Raw genomic sequence first — 14,641 nt, 5'->3', positions numbered from 1 at the left:
CTTCAATGGCCATCTGGGAAGGGCAATAATAGGGTCTCACAGGGGCATCCTCCTCTGAGGGCTCTCTCCAGTGCAGCAGATGATGACAATGAAAATGATGAGAATGATAACTTCTTGCCATGCTTTCCCTTAGCATCATATACTTTTTGTCAGGACTCATTTAAACCCTCTATTGGTTATTCCTGGTTGTGATTGTGTCAGCTCATCATATTCAAATATTGCACATTCTTTGCTTGTTAAGCTTCTGTGAATACACACTGCTGGATAATATTTGTTGAGAATTCAAGTAGCTGTTAGCTGCTTTGTTGAGCACTACATTTGGTTTTCTCTTTTTATATACAAAAGTCTGCAGAACAGGAGATAAAGAAGGAGAGGGAGGAGGGGCAATTCTCACACTGGTGCTTTCCTTGACAATCTACCACATTAACGCTGTGGGGGTTTGCAGAGACAGGGCCATGAGACCAGTAACATGGGAACAGCACAAGTGCAATAAAGGAGAGATGTTGCCACAGAGACACTGATAATTACTGCCTCAGAACGACTTCAGAAAGATGTTATGTAGCTGTAAACAGCATGCCTTGAGCACTGCTGAGGCACATAAGGCATCTAAGAGCTAGCGGGAGCCTGGACACAGTCTGACACAGAGCCATGAATTCCAGTATAAAATCAAGGTCTCTGTCGAGAGAAGGGTTCAGCACAGGCAAGGCAGGGTGCAGCTGACAATTTCTAAGGCCAGCAGAGGAGGAGAGGATGGCACAGCACTCCTCCTAATTTAGTCCCAGCTTCAGCTCTGATTGTTTTGAAGGAAAGTCACAATGCAAGGAGAAGTGCTTGGATAAATACCACCTAACACCCTGCCTGGCGATCGGCTTAGGGCTGAGATTTGATTACACTTGCGGAGATTTGACCTTACATAACCACCTGTTTTTCTGAGTGGTCCTAAAATAATCCAGTCCTCTTTCAAATCCAGCTCTGGTGTGGGTCTCCTGTAGGACACCATCCCTCGCAAGATGCTGGCTCCTGCCATGGTATCCACTAAGGGATGCAGAGAAGACAGCCCTGCTCTCCTTTTTCCCCTCATCCAGCCTTGTCCTCTCACTCTCCCCTTTCCACTCACTTAGCTCTCCCTCTCCTTTACTGCTCTGCTCTTGTCCGTGCTCATCAGCCTTTCTCAGGCTAACCTCTGGAAGAAACTTACTCTGTTTTGGCCCCTACTCTCTCTTCCTCAACCAAATCCTTTCCTTTCTCAGCCTTGCTGTTTCCCTTGCTCCCCCAGGGGAGTTGAGTCATGCAGAAGTGACATGTGAAGTCTTTGTGCACCTTCAGGATGGAGATAGGAGTTATGTGATTAGCACGTTAGCCGGCCTGAAAGCTGCTTAAGCAAACATTAAGTCTCCAATCTTCTCTCCATCTTTCAAGGAAATCTCCTCTGGAGGAGCCAGTTCTGGAGGAACCCAAGTCACGTTTTCTGGGGTCAGCTCTTCATCCAGCTGAGAGCCCTCATCTTGTGCACAGGTGGTTTGAAGGTATTGCCATAGGATCACGGGGTGGGAGACTCAGATAAACCCTTACGAGGGCTCTTTGGCCGCACTCCAAAGTGCCTGCTTCCTCTTGCTCTTCATGCTGAATATTGACTCCCTTGCTTTTTATTGTATCTCACCCCCATTCCTTTCCTCCTTTCCCACCCCAGCACTTTAGGAGGAGTGAGTGGCACCAAGTAGAAAGATGTGCACCATGTGTGCTAGGCACAGCAGGACCAACATTAAGATGTTGCCTTTGAAAGCAAATCCTGGGACACCTTGTGCCTGTATTTTACTTGCAAGGTATCAATTCATGCTTCATTGGCATCCCCCTGTTTATGCCACTTAACTGTGAGGTGAAGGAAGCAGTGCTGGGTTTACTAGGGAGTTGGGTGGCAACTTGTGATGCAGTGAACAACCCCTTATATGGCAGGGAAAGGCCTCGTGTCTGAGATCCCTGACCTGTCACCTTCCTCCATGCTCATCACCTCGTGACTGCCTCAAGCCCAGATTACCTCCTCCCACCGCTGGAGGAGAAAGGATCTCTGCAGGGAGTGAGGGACACCATCTGGGGACATCCACCTTGGGGATACCTGTGGCAGAAAATCATGCTTACCTTGCAGCAGCTGTTGAAGTGAATTTGCTGCACCATGAGGTTGTCCTCCCAGCGTGTCACTTGTAGTCTTTCCGGAGGCTGCAAAAATCTTGAGAGGGAGGCAAACCTCATGACACTGACAGGATTCAGCACCATTATTCCTCAGAGAGAAATCTGAGTTAGTAACACTATGTACTGAGTTCAGTGCGAATGCAAATGAGTAGCTCCAAAACAAACCACTTTACAAGAGCAGTACTAAAAAATATCACACTATTAGACAATTAAGAAAAATGGACTCCCTGCACTCAGATCTTCCAGCCTGGGTAATTTCATTTCCAAATGAGACAACTTTGGAAATTAAGTGAAGGTAAAAGATTCTAACAGGTGAAGATTTCCTTAATCACAGGCCATAAAACAGCTCCTCTCCTCAAATGCAGCCACCTCTTCTGTAGAAGATGGAGATGACATTTAGCAGCACCAATGTACCACCAACCTAAAAAAAATCAGATCCAGAAATGCCAGATAGCTTATGTCAGCAATCCAAACTCAAACAGAAAAAAAGTGACATGCTCAATTTTTTTAATCATACCATTTTAATGAAATCTCAAGATTTGTCTTGGGTGCTACAGAAGGTAAATGACTTAAAAGTAGAGGCACTGTAGTTGAAGGATATCCATTTAAAACTTTGTATAAGGTTTTGGCTGTTTACCTGAAAGAAGTTTAGACACTAGCAGTTGATCACATGTATTAATGGGGTCAACTAATTGTACAACTAGCTGTGATCAGTGCAGTCAAAGTAAATAAGATCTAATCATGATCTTTTAAGTAGAAAATAATACTTTCCAACTAAGAACACACCTGAAATATTACCTTTTTTTTTTTTGCAATAAGGCAGGTACACTCTGTCTATTGTCCTTGCTTCCTTCTGTCACAGTCATTAGAATTGGCTGGAGCTGGACAACGTCTGCCAAGAGATGATCTTCATTGCACGGCATCAGTTTGTCAGAGATGAAACACTTGGCGGTACGGATTTGCTTGCAGTGATGTTCTGCTCCAACAGAGTTCAAAACCTGCCTTTCCTCCAGCAGAGCAGTGACGTGGTTACCCAGCAGGATATGCTGACCCAAAGGACGATGCCTGGCTTCTAAGCTCCCATCTGCTCAGTATGGTGCGTATCCAACGTCTCGACAATACAAAGATGAAGCACAGGGCAATGATATGATTTGCCTATGATTACATACTGGCTAATTTCTAATGTAGGAGTAAAATCTGTTAGGCAGACGTGCCAATATAGCCTGAGTGTACAGACCTGTGGCGGCATACAGCTAATACTTCCCTATACCTCCGTGCACATTTGTGGACACATTGGTCTTGATGTTTAGAAATAGCGTGCAAATAGCTACACAAAGATGCAGGCAGACTGGTATTTATCTCTAACAAAAAAAAAAAACAACAAAACCCAACCAAAAAGCAATGTAAATGCAATTATCCTCCAGCAAAAATGTTCATAAGAATGCCAGAGTTATGATTGCAGTGGTGTCTTGGCCACTAAATCAAAGGAAATTTCAAGCCAAGCCGTAAGGGAATGGTAGCCTCAACCCACACACCCTCCCAGCCAAAAGGATGTTTCTAGTCTCCCAGTACAAATTAGGAAGTAAATCAGAGAGTCATCCAGACATACAGGAAGCAAGACAAGAAGCTGATGTACAAGACTCAGGAGCTGCTTAATAAAACCATTTCCTTACAGCTCCCCATAATTAACACATCCAACTCTTCACACTTTTCCCAGGGCAGGAATGTTCCCATGAACAGTTTGAGCTACCATAATGTCTTTGTCCTTGACAAAATTTGCTCTGTCCTTTCCCTATCCCTATGCCACACAGCCCCTTCCCTTATGCTGGCAAAAAGGGCTTAGCTATATTTGGCTGTGGTGAACAAGGACCAGGAAAGCCGTCTGGGTTTAAAATTCACTGGTATATACTTATGCATTTGCTTACATATTTTTGCCAGGTACATTTTAAATTCAGCTCAGTGGTGTATTCAGCTCAGTTCTCTTGTGCTGGCCCACAGGGAGGCTTTAGTGTAGGAGTGAAAAAGCAGAGAATAAAATAATTTGTCTTGGTGGTGACGCTATTTCATGGAGACTTAAAATGTTTCTGAGCCTGCAGCCTCTACTAAATGGAAATCCACTGCCAGCTAGACATACGCTCTGTTTGTCCCTTGAAATGTATGAGGTCGGAATCAAAGTGGCACCCGTAGCCTAATGAAAGCCACGGCGGGCTGGGAAGATCAGGCCTCCTCTTCTGAGATCTGTCCATCCCTGAAGGACAGCCCTCATACCCAGCTGTCTGCGGCCTTTACAAACACGTGTTTGATAAACTTTTTCTGATGGACACGTGGATCCGGGGCAGTGAATTTAAGCTCATTGACAATAGATTTGGCTTGTTTATTTTGTTTCTGCAAATGCATTAAGAGCAGTCTATCAGTCATTGCAGATCCAGATTTGTTAGCTGCAAATCAATGATCCAATTTGTTCTTGAATTGTGCACCGAGGACTGTGTTTGTGACGGATTTATCTGACTGAAGAACCAAGCGGCCGCTCTTTGAGTGGAAAAGAAACAGAAAATCTGCTGATATTTCATAAAGGAAGTGGTGTAAAACCTCTCTCATCATTTAAGCATCCCTGAGAAATGAGAGCTTGTTCTTCTTGGGGTAGCGGATCTTTGAAATAGCTTGTATGAAAATGGCCGGGAGTTGGGCACAATTAGCTGATTAAGTGCAGCAGGTAGCTTGTGCTAACCAGGAAAAAAACCGAGGTTCGTCGGTGATAACCTCCATTTGCACACCCCCACATCCCCCCATGTATGCAGGAATACACTCAACTCGATTCTCCGCTTATTTTAAGCGGTATAAATCAGGTCCGGCTTTTGCAACCGACCTTAATTACACCAGGAAAAGAAACAAAATAAAAGCCAAAGCTGAGAAACAAAGCCCCCTCCCTCCCCCCTCATGCGGCTCCCCGGCACAGCAGCACGTAGCGAGAGGCCGGGACGGCGCCCGGGGGGAGCAGCCCCGCGCCCCGGCCGGGGCCCCGCTCCGCAGACAAAGCCCTGCGCACCTCTGCGCAAAAACAGCGCAGCCCGCGCAGACAAAGCGAGGAAGCCCCGCGGCATGCGGGACCGCGCACAGCTTCCTCTGCCAGTGGGCTGCTGGCGGCAGCCGCGCGTTTGGATTTTTGCTTTTGCGTGTGAGTGGTGGGTTGGTTTGTTTTTTTTTTTAGGGTTGTGTTGGTTTTGGTGTTTTTTTTTTTTTTTTCCTCTCTCCACCAACTTCCTTCCTGCTCCAACTGCCAAAGCTCGAAGCTGAGCGCAGAGAGCGGAGGACGACCCCGGCCGCGGGCGCTGCGCAGCCGGTGAGTACGAGCCGCGGCGCGGGGAGGGCGCGGGAAGCGGGGCGCGGGAGGGCAGCGCCCCCCTGCCCCCGCCGCATCCCCCGGCTCGCGCTCCCCTGCCGCCTCGCAACTTTGCGCCTTTGTTCCCGGCTCCGGTGCCCAGCCGTGCCCTGCCTGCATCCGAGGGGGCGGGCAGGATCCACGCCGTGGGGGGTGGTGGAGGGGCAGAGGCACTCCCGGAGTGGCGGGAGGACCCCCACGGGAGGTCGGTCCCTGTGGGGTGCTACCTGGCGGGCCCCGGGGGTTGCGGTGAGATGGGGAGGACGGGTCTGGGAGCGCTGGGGAGGCCGGTGTGTTACTCCTCCATCGTGGAAAATTGCATCCTCCCTGATAAACCCATTTCCTGGAGATAAGCCTTTGATCAGAGGGTGATTCGGGTGAGTGAGTGATGCACAGAGGGAGAGCAGATAACATGCTGCCCCAGTGACATCCCTCTTTGTGCCCCGTAGTGGCATGGGGAGGTCGAGGAGGCAGCCACCATCCATCCCATCTGCTGCCCCCCCACCTCCCGCCCCCACTGCAGGTGCGAGGACAGCCAGCCCACCTCCAAGACGGCAGAGCACAACTCAGAAAAGCTTGAACCTTTTGGCAAGACGTGATTCTCCCTTTGCCTGCTGCAGCCATCTCTGTATCTGGCAAGGGGGTCCCTAGCGCTGCCCCTGTCTCGGCTGCTTTGCAGGTGCTGCCAAGCCTCAGAGGTGCAGGTTGTGCACAACTGGGGATTGGGGATGCAGAAAAGCAAGAAAAACATGGTAGGCAGAAATCAGCCAGATTTTTCTTTGCATAGAGCATTTATAGGGTTCATTTTTAAATTTTTAATGAAGTTCCTGCTGTAGAGGGTCTCCATCTTAGCCCAGCCCTTGGCCTGGGCAGTGACAGAGGAGCCCAGGGACTCAGGCAGTTGGGCACCGACATGCTCCCTCTGGGGAAGCGCTGGTGCCTCAGCACAGGAGTGTCTTTGCTTTCAGAGGTGTGCAGTCCAAGAGCTGGAGTGAGTAGAGGCAGGGACAGCTGAGATGTGAGCTTTCCTCTTGGTCACCCCTGGGAATGTGGTAGAAAGGCAGGGTCAGGTCCACAACTTGGGGAGAAATGCCAGAACTGGGTCTGATCAGTACCATCCTGAAATGAGTGTGAGCCAGGGCTGGTTCAACCCAGACAGCCTGGCTGGTCCTATTCCCCTCAGACACTTGCTGTTGGCACAGCAGGTTGCCTGTCCACATCTCTGGGAGGTTTTCAGAGCCTAAAAGCATCCCCTCTCAAGTGGTCCACCCCCAGAGCTGGCAGGGAAAGTATCTGCGGCATGTGTGATGCAAAAGGGAATGTCTGAGGGATAGGAAACAACCTGCTTGTCCAGCCCCGACTCTCTCTCTTTTCTCGGCACGTGGCCAGAGATCCCTCTCCGCATTACTAGGGTCTAGCTCTCTCCTGTGTTAGACCACAACCCCCCCACCCCATGGGGAATAGGGGCAGGCAGGCAGCTCTGCTCTGTGGTTGTAGTAGTGGCAGACGCAGCCCAGTATCACGAGAGAGCTTGGGAGAGTGTAAATGACTCAGATCTGCAGCTGCAGCCCAAGTGGAAGGCAGGACCTGGTGGTGGCTGCCATGGCTCATCATGTCCTCTTCCTATGCTGAGTGTGGGATGGCCCAGAGGGGTTCGCAAAGCTTTGTAAGGTGACTGTGCTGGGGCTGCAGAGCAGTGGGGCATAAGCAATCATTGCCTTCATGAGGGAGCATCTGGTTTCTTTCCTCACGACGACAAGCTCAAGGGCTTTTCCCATGGTACACAGGTCCTTAGCACACCTAGGACTGGGAGAGCCAAGGTTATTCAGCTGCTGGGATGTGCTTTCTTTCCTGTCCGTTGGCATTGAGATTCACTTTTATTTCCCAGCTGCCCGTTCTGCAGTGCTTCCTGACTCGCCACAAAATGCCACTGCAAAGTAGTTTTGCATCAGAGCTGTTGTCCCTTAGCATGCCCCACTGAGCCTTCTTGTTCCTGTGCTACTCAGTCCTTCTCTGGCCCTCTGTAACATGCCAATACACCACTCCTTGAATTTTTTCCGCTGTTCTCACCCATGTTGGGATTGCACTGGGAGGTCTGCGTGTTACTCATTGCTGTCTGATTCCACTTGCTGATTCACCCTGGACTGTTGCATGTATTTGGGTGTTTTTTTAAATTTATTTCCTTTCTGTTTTAATGAATGAGAAAACTATCCTGGGAGCTCCCAATTTAACTTCTGGGAGTGAGTATGGGCAAATGTTAAGGCCACAGCTGCAGAAAGGGATGGAGAGCTTGCCGGGTAAATTGGAAATAAGCAGGCAAAAGGGGAGTTTCCAGCAGGGACAGCCTCTGAGGAGTTAATGTAAGGACAAGCTGAAGTGAGCTGAATGATCTGTGTAGCTGGATCAAATCTTGCTGCCAAATGGCAAGGAATGGCTTGGCCATTTATGACAGCCGTCATCGCAGCAGGGCACAGCTCTGTGTTTCAGCCTTTCTCTGAAGGGCAGGAAAGCGGCTGGAACCGTGTGGCTGGCTCCGCAGGCAGGCAGCTAAGGGGGACTTGGCATAGCACTGCTCACCTCTCCTGCCTTTGTCTCCTGTTCCCCATGCCTTGCCCATCACCTGGCCACCCTTCAGTTGATCTCTCCTCGCTCTGGCTCCCATTTGGGATGCCACTCAAGCAGCTTCCCTGATGTCCCACTGTCTGCAGCACGTGTCCCAGCTGTGCTGGCTGTGTGGCTGCAGGCTCTGGCCATCCTGCCTCTCCTTTTGGAGGAGCTCCACTGACACAGCACAGGTATGCAGGGCTGCTGTGCAGGCGGGCTGGATGTGGTCACCATCATGCTTCCTTCCTCAGCCTTGGCAGGAAGCAGACCTGATCTGTGCGTGAGGTGTGCTGTTCCCAGGAGCAAGCACTGGGAAGGAATACCAGCAGATAGGCTGTAGCAGGTGCCTTTCCTTGAGGGCTTCAGCTAACTTGGTAATATAAGGGAACTGCTGTCAGATATTTGATCTTTGCATGAACCACTGCCTTTTAACCCGTTACAAGAGGGTGAGTGAAACCCCTGGCCTTGGCTTTGTTCATGTCTGTCTGTGGCAGTGGCTCTTTGTGCGAGGTAGCTGGTGAGCGCCGAAACCTTGTACTGTGGCTTGTAATTGCAGGGTTGCTGGCCAGCAACCGCGCTGCAGAGTGGCTGTAAATCACTCTGGTTTCAGCCTCCGCTCCCGCACCTCCTCCCCGGGAGGCAAGAAGAATGGTGTATGTCTGCGTGTGCGCGTGGTGCCTGCAGGGAGAGGAGCGGGGGTAGAGGGGGATTGTGTTCCAGCCAGAATATCAGCACGGCAGCGTCAGGATTGCAGCCGATCGCGGTCGCCATTTGCCTGTAACAATCCTGCTGCGTGCGGCACTGGGACTGAGCTACGCTGTGCCCAGAGTGAATGCCCCTGGGGACACTACCCTCCTCTGGAGCAGTCCCCTTGACTGTCCTCTGCTCTGTTACCCAGACCAAACGACCATGACTGAGAAGACCCAAGAACCTCATGTGGAGGAAGATGATGATGAGCTGGATGGGAAACTCAACTACAAACCTCCTCCCCAGAAAACACTGCAGGAGCTGCAAGAGTTGGACAAGGATGATGAAAGCCTGGCTAAGTACAAGAAGTCCCTGCTAGGAGATGGACCTGTGGTAGTAGGTAGGCTGGGAATGCTGATAGGAAGGGACTGGGAAGATGCCTCACAACAGTGTGCTGTGGGGACAGGTCGGGGTGCTCAAAGAAGAGGGAGCTTATTTGATCAGTGACATGCACTGCTTCTGGTGGTGGACTGGGGATGGGCAGGTGGAGAGATGCATGTAGAGGAAGCAGGGAAGATGTTCTGAGCATTAATTGTAAGATTTCTACAGGGTGCTGGCACTGGAAACAGACCTGTGATGGGGTGTGGGCCTTGGAGTACTACTGAGGAGTTAGAAACATGAGGGTGCTAGTCTATGCTGAAAGGGGGGCTTCCTCAGAATGATCTTGAGGAGAGTCTGCTGTAGTGGAAGGGCCTCCTGTAGGTATTCTATTGGGATGGAGGCTGGAGGGATCCATGCTGAAGGACTGAGATAGGTGTGTGGTCCTGTTGTGCTAAGGGAAGCCTGGCATTACTGTATATTTCATGAAGTACAGTTTTTGTGTGGGAAAGCAGCCCTGTGTGGGTTTTTTTTTTTTTTTCAGTGTAATTCCCCTCCCACTGCATTTAATTTTGTAAGCTCACAGCTTCTCCCTGTCTTTCGTACCTGCAGACCCAACAGCTCCCAATGTGGTGGTCACCCGACTCACTCTGGTATGTGACTCTGCTCCAGGACCGATCACTATGGACCTTACAGGTAGGCACAAACTCTGTCTGTAGTACACAGGGGAACAAGCAAAAGCCCTGGCATGCTTCAAATTGAAACGGACTTTGTGCCTGGGAGGCGATGCTGGGTTTTAGAGGAAATTTGAGGGCATCTGAGCCTTGTTTCCTGTTTTAAGATACACACGTATGTAAAAGAAAAGGAGATGTAACAGAGGAAAATGTTAAGGGTATTTTTCTTCATCTAGTCTACTCTAGGAGCTCCTGGGTTTCTCCTGCCTCGTCTTCTTACTTCCTTTCAGCAACACCCTTTTATGAGCACAAGGGGTGTGCATGCATTTGGGTAATGGGCTGTTTTGAAATTTCAGAATCAAGCAATATTGCAGTTCCGGCTCCTGGGGATGTGTGGAGAGAACCAGGCTTCACCTTATATGGGCTTTTCTGCAGAGAGAGGAAGCTGGGCTCGGAGGAGCAGAGAGGCTTCCTGTTCAACCAAAACCACGCAGAGCCCGGGCAGCCTGACAAGGCGTGCAGGAGCTGCAAAAGACGCTCTGCTCACCCAAGCCAGGGCTGGGCATGGGTGAAGCATACACACACTCCTGTAGGTGTCCAGCAGTGAGTCTGAGCATAAATATCTTTGTGTAGGTGTGCCCAGACCTGTATTTGTTTAGGCATTGTCTTCACAGCCTAGAGAAGACTGAGAGGGGACCTTATCAATGCTTATAAATACCTAAAGGGTGTGTGTCGAGAGGATAGGGTGAGTCTTTTTCCTGCAATGTGCCCAGTGACGGTATAAGAGGTAATGGGCACAAGCTGGAACATGAGACTTGAACACAAGGGAAAACTTCTTTCCTGTGAGGGTGAGGAAGCCCTGGTACAGGCTTCCCAGGGAGGTGATGGAGTCTCTTTCTTTGTGATTCTGTGCCACAGACACATGTATACCCAGGCATTTCTCTGTATATGCTCTCATGGTGCATTTGCTTATACAGATCTCCACATACTCGTTTTGCAGATGTGCCATCATTCAGAAGGATGCTTACCTCTGGAAGCAATCCCAGCCCCATCCTACCACATGTGGTCTCTTCTTGCTGTGACACCTCTAGTTAACAGCTTGATCCTCTCCTCACAGGTGACCTTGAAGCACTCAAGAAAGAGACCTTTGTATTAAAGGAAGGAGTGGAATACAGAGTTAAGATCCATTTCAGAGTGAGTTGTTTTCTTTCCTGTTGCTTCTCATCAGTTGCCGAGGCCCAGTCACCAGTAGTCTTATCAGATAACTAAAGATGAGCCACATGCCTGCAGAAAAGCTGGGCCCTTGCCCTAGCTTCAGGTGTTAATCTGCCCAACAGGGATCAGGTCTTTCCAGGGAGTTGCTTCTGCTTGCTTACCCCTTGGAAGAATTTGCTTTCTGTCCACCCACAATGGTGAACAACAGGTGATTTGGAAGCCAGGTTTTTAGTTTTGGCTGAGTTTGGCTTGCCTTTTTAGCCACCAGAAAGTCTTACAAAGTGGAAATAGACAGAGAGGAGAAGAGATAATGGCTTTCCACAAAGTATTGGTTCAGTCTGCATTGCTGGGCTTCATGTATGCATAAAATAGAAGATTTAATACTGTAACATTTGGCCGAAGTTCAAATGAGTTCTGCTGGGTCATGGTATACCCAAATGGCCTTATTTCTCCTCTTCTGTTAATCAGTGTGCCAGCCATTTCTTCTGTTTCCAGCTGAAAACTGAACTTGGCCACACTGCACTGTGGCATCCAGCACTGATTGTCTCCACACATTTACTGCAGTCAAAGCTGGATTTGGCAGAGAAAGTGAAAAGGAATGGAGGATAGTTCTCCTGAAATGGAGGAGGGAAAGTGTTAGTGTTGTGGGTTCTGTAGGAAAGATTTCCTGTCTTCTCTGAGGTTTGCTTGCTGTCTCAGAGATGACTTTGTCTTCAGAGACACCTCCAGCTTTCCTTTGTGCTATGAAATATTTCCATCTGTATCTGAGCCCTGTTGACGAGAGATGTCTGGAGCCAGACAAGTTATTCAAACACCCTCCCTCAGTCCCAAGGCTGGTAAGAGCTGGCACCATATGAATTCTCCCCTGGGGTGTAAAAGGATCTGCCCATCTTGTTTCCAGATTGAGTGCTGCAGGGAGACAGTGTGTGCAGGAGGGTGGTAGCAAGGGATACATCAAAATTATCCATGGGAGATTTGAGGAAAGATTATGAATAAAACTGTGTCCCTTTGTTTCTTGAGGAGGAACTTGCCAGCTCCCCACAGAGCTTAGAGGGAGTGCTTAGCTAATCTTGCCCACCTGTTTGTGCTGGAGAGATGACTCTAGTCACCTGTGTCTGGTTTACAGTATGGAAGTTAACCAGTAACTCCCTGCTTCACTTTGCTTTGTCCTCATCAGCCTGTCTTGTGAAGCTGACTGGTGTGCTCCAGTCAGCTTCAAAGTCAGGGAAAGAACAGGGAAGTGCAGGAGATGCACAGAGGATGCTGTATGTCTCCAGGTGCCTATGGAGAGATCACGTGTCCTTTGTCCTACAATGTGTCCTGCGCTAAGCACTTTGAGAGCAGAAGCGTAGGGAGCCAAGATGGGTGTGTTTCTAAGGAAGGAAAAAAACAGCATATGCAGAATCCAAACCCTTCTCTTGACTGTTACTTCTGGTCACTTTTTGCAGGTAAACAGGGACATTGTGTCGGGACTGAAATATGTGCAGCACACCTACCGGACAGGAGTGAAAGGTGAGTAAGAGCCCTCTGTGCCCTGCACACCGGTGGTCCTACCCCTGTCATCTCCCTGCTAAAAGAAGCATTGCTTCAGCTCTTGGCTGGGACATGTCCTCTCTTGATCACAAGCTCCACCGTGCTGAAGGCATGAATTCTCAGCAGAGTGCATTAGCCTGCACTGCGTGTCACCAGGGCCAACTGTTTCCTGTTCCTGTGTGAACTCAGCTCTGGTGTCTGTATGCTGCACCGCTGTCTGCAGCAGCAAAACCCCCAGAGACTGTGCTTAGCCACAGATTTCCTCTCCAAACAGCTTTTCACCTCCTCTCCTCCCCCTTTAGAGTGGCTTAGCCTGTGTGGAGCTTCCCGCCCCCCGCCCCGAAAGGTCTTCCAGGTGCACTTGGTAAAATTCAGAGCTGCTCTACAAAGGTTCCCACTGTGTGCAGAGCCCTGTGTTTGGCCATGGCCTCTCTTCTTTGTGTATTTCTACTCTGCTTGGACAGGGCAGAGCAAAGACCCATTTTGCACGCATGTCCTATGGGTGCATTCTTGCATGCAACCATGTCCAAGGCTCCAGCATCCCATTCAGCACACGCAAGTGGTGTCTTCTCACCAGAAAAGAGAAGTAGTGAGGGATCAAGAGAGATCTTGAGCCCTATGCTCAAGTTGGAGTACTGACTCTCTTCCAGCAGCATATACATGTGAGAGGGTACAGACTGAATTGCCTGTCCATTCATTTATTGTTACAGCTGTCCTTGTGCTTCACTAGCCCACCTTTTCCACTGATTCTGTTTCCTTTGGTGGCATGGGCTGTTCCTTTTTCTCCCCACTATCTCTTTTCTGACCATGATCTGTACTGATGCTCATGGCTTCTTCTCTCCTTTATCATTCCCTGCTTGAGACGCTCATCCCTTGTGGATTGTTCTCTCCTAGTGGACAAAGCCACATTCATGGTTGGCAGCTACGGACCACGGCCAGAGGAGTACGAGTTCCTGACACCCGTTGAGGAGGCTCCTAAGGGTATGCTGGCTCGAGGCACCTATCACAACAAGTCCTTCTTCACGGATGATGACAAGCATGACCATCTCACCTGGGAGTGGAACCTGTCCATCAAGAAGGAATGGACAGAATGAATTCACTCAATTTGCCTTCCCCCTTCCCATCCCCTTGTCTCCTGCACCAGTCTCCAGGTGGGCCATGCCCACCACGCTGCTCCTTCCTGCCACTGCAGCTGGCCCCAGCCCTGGCAGCCCTTCTCGTGGGTGCCAGGGCTCTGTGCCAGCCTTGGTCAATGCACAGCCCTGCAGGCGGCCTTTGCTGCTGCTGCTTCTGTGATACACTGAAAATAACCTGCCCTTTCTCACCACCACCCCGTCATGACACATAGTGGGTTAAATTGGGAAGCATCTCCCTCCCTCTCCCAGTACTTCCTCCTGCTGCCTCCATCTCTCCCGTACCAACTGCAGCTCCCAACTCCGGTCCCGGAAGTGCCTTTTCTAGGAAACAAGATCACCTGGCAGGGCGGACTGGTCCCTGGAAAATCCCCATCTCAGTTACACTTGCCATGTGTTCTGACTCATCCTAAATGGTTACTTACCTCCCATGATGGTCTCCTGGTCTGTATCTGGTGCCCTACCCTGTTAAAATCCATCCTTGTGCAGGCAAAACCAGTCAGGGGGAATGCAGCTATGTGCTGTAACAAGACTTCAGTGTCCCAAGAATAAAATCGGTTTCTTCTTTTCTGCATGAGTGTCACGTTCTTTTCTAGCATGTTTTTCAGTGACGTGTATGGGGAGAATGCGTTATAGGAAGGCTTAAAAGCATGTTTCAGCAGGGAAATAGCCCTTCTCCTTCAAAACATCAGCCTGACTGTATAGGCAAGTTATTTCAGAGCTGCTTCCTTTAGAAGTTTCATGAATCCTTTGAAGCCCAAAGTCTGGTCCATGATGGGGGTAGACTCCAGGGGCAGACAGGCCCCACCTCTTATCCCAGATGGCAACTGAATGAGCTCAGGGAGCTATAA

General features: G+C 49.7%; 1 protein-coding gene across 1 annotated transcript; it reads left to right on the top strand.

Moving 5' to 3' along the window:
- Window positions 1-5,424: 5,424 nt before the first annotated feature.
- ARHGDIB (Rho GDP dissociation inhibitor beta) lies at window positions 5,425-14,360 on the top strand. Its single transcript, XM_062016992.1, has 6 exons — window positions 5,425-5,527; window positions 9,069-9,257; window positions 9,848-9,931; window positions 11,027-11,103; window positions 12,573-12,636; window positions 13,552-14,360. The coding sequence occupies exons 2-6, from the start codon at window positions 9,080-9,082 to the stop codon at window positions 13,749-13,751; spliced, it is 603 nt and encodes a 200-aa protein (XP_061872976.1). The 5' UTR covers window positions 5,425-5,527; window positions 9,069-9,079; the 3' UTR covers window positions 13,752-14,360.
- Window positions 14,361-14,641: the final 281 nt, after the last annotated feature.

Source organism: Colius striatus, chromosome 1 (assembly GCF_028858725.1).
Source record: "Colius striatus isolate bColStr4 chromosome 1, bColStr4.1.hap1, whole genome shotgun sequence".
In the NCBI taxonomy this organism is placed as follows: domain Eukaryota; kingdom Metazoa; phylum Chordata; class Aves; order Coliiformes; family Coliidae; genus Colius; species Colius striatus.
The sequence above is the reverse complement of the archived record's forward strand: the minus strand, read 5'-3'. Positions and strand labels throughout refer to the sequence as shown.

Excerpts from the sequence above, each read along its gene's own strand:
- ARHGDIB (XM_062016992.1), top strand. The coding sequence starts at position 9,080 with ATGACTGAGAAGACCCAAGAACCTCATGTGGAGGAAGATGATGATGAG. Across the intron at positions 11,104-12,572 it reads GAGTTAAGATCCATTTCAGA|GTAAACAGGGACATTGTGTC; the intron begins GTGAGTTGTTTT and ends CACTTTTTGCAG. Across the intron at positions 12,637-13,551 it reads CTACCGGACAGGAGTGAAAG|TGGACAAAGCCACATTCATG; the intron begins GTGAGTAAGAGC and ends GTTCTCTCCTAG.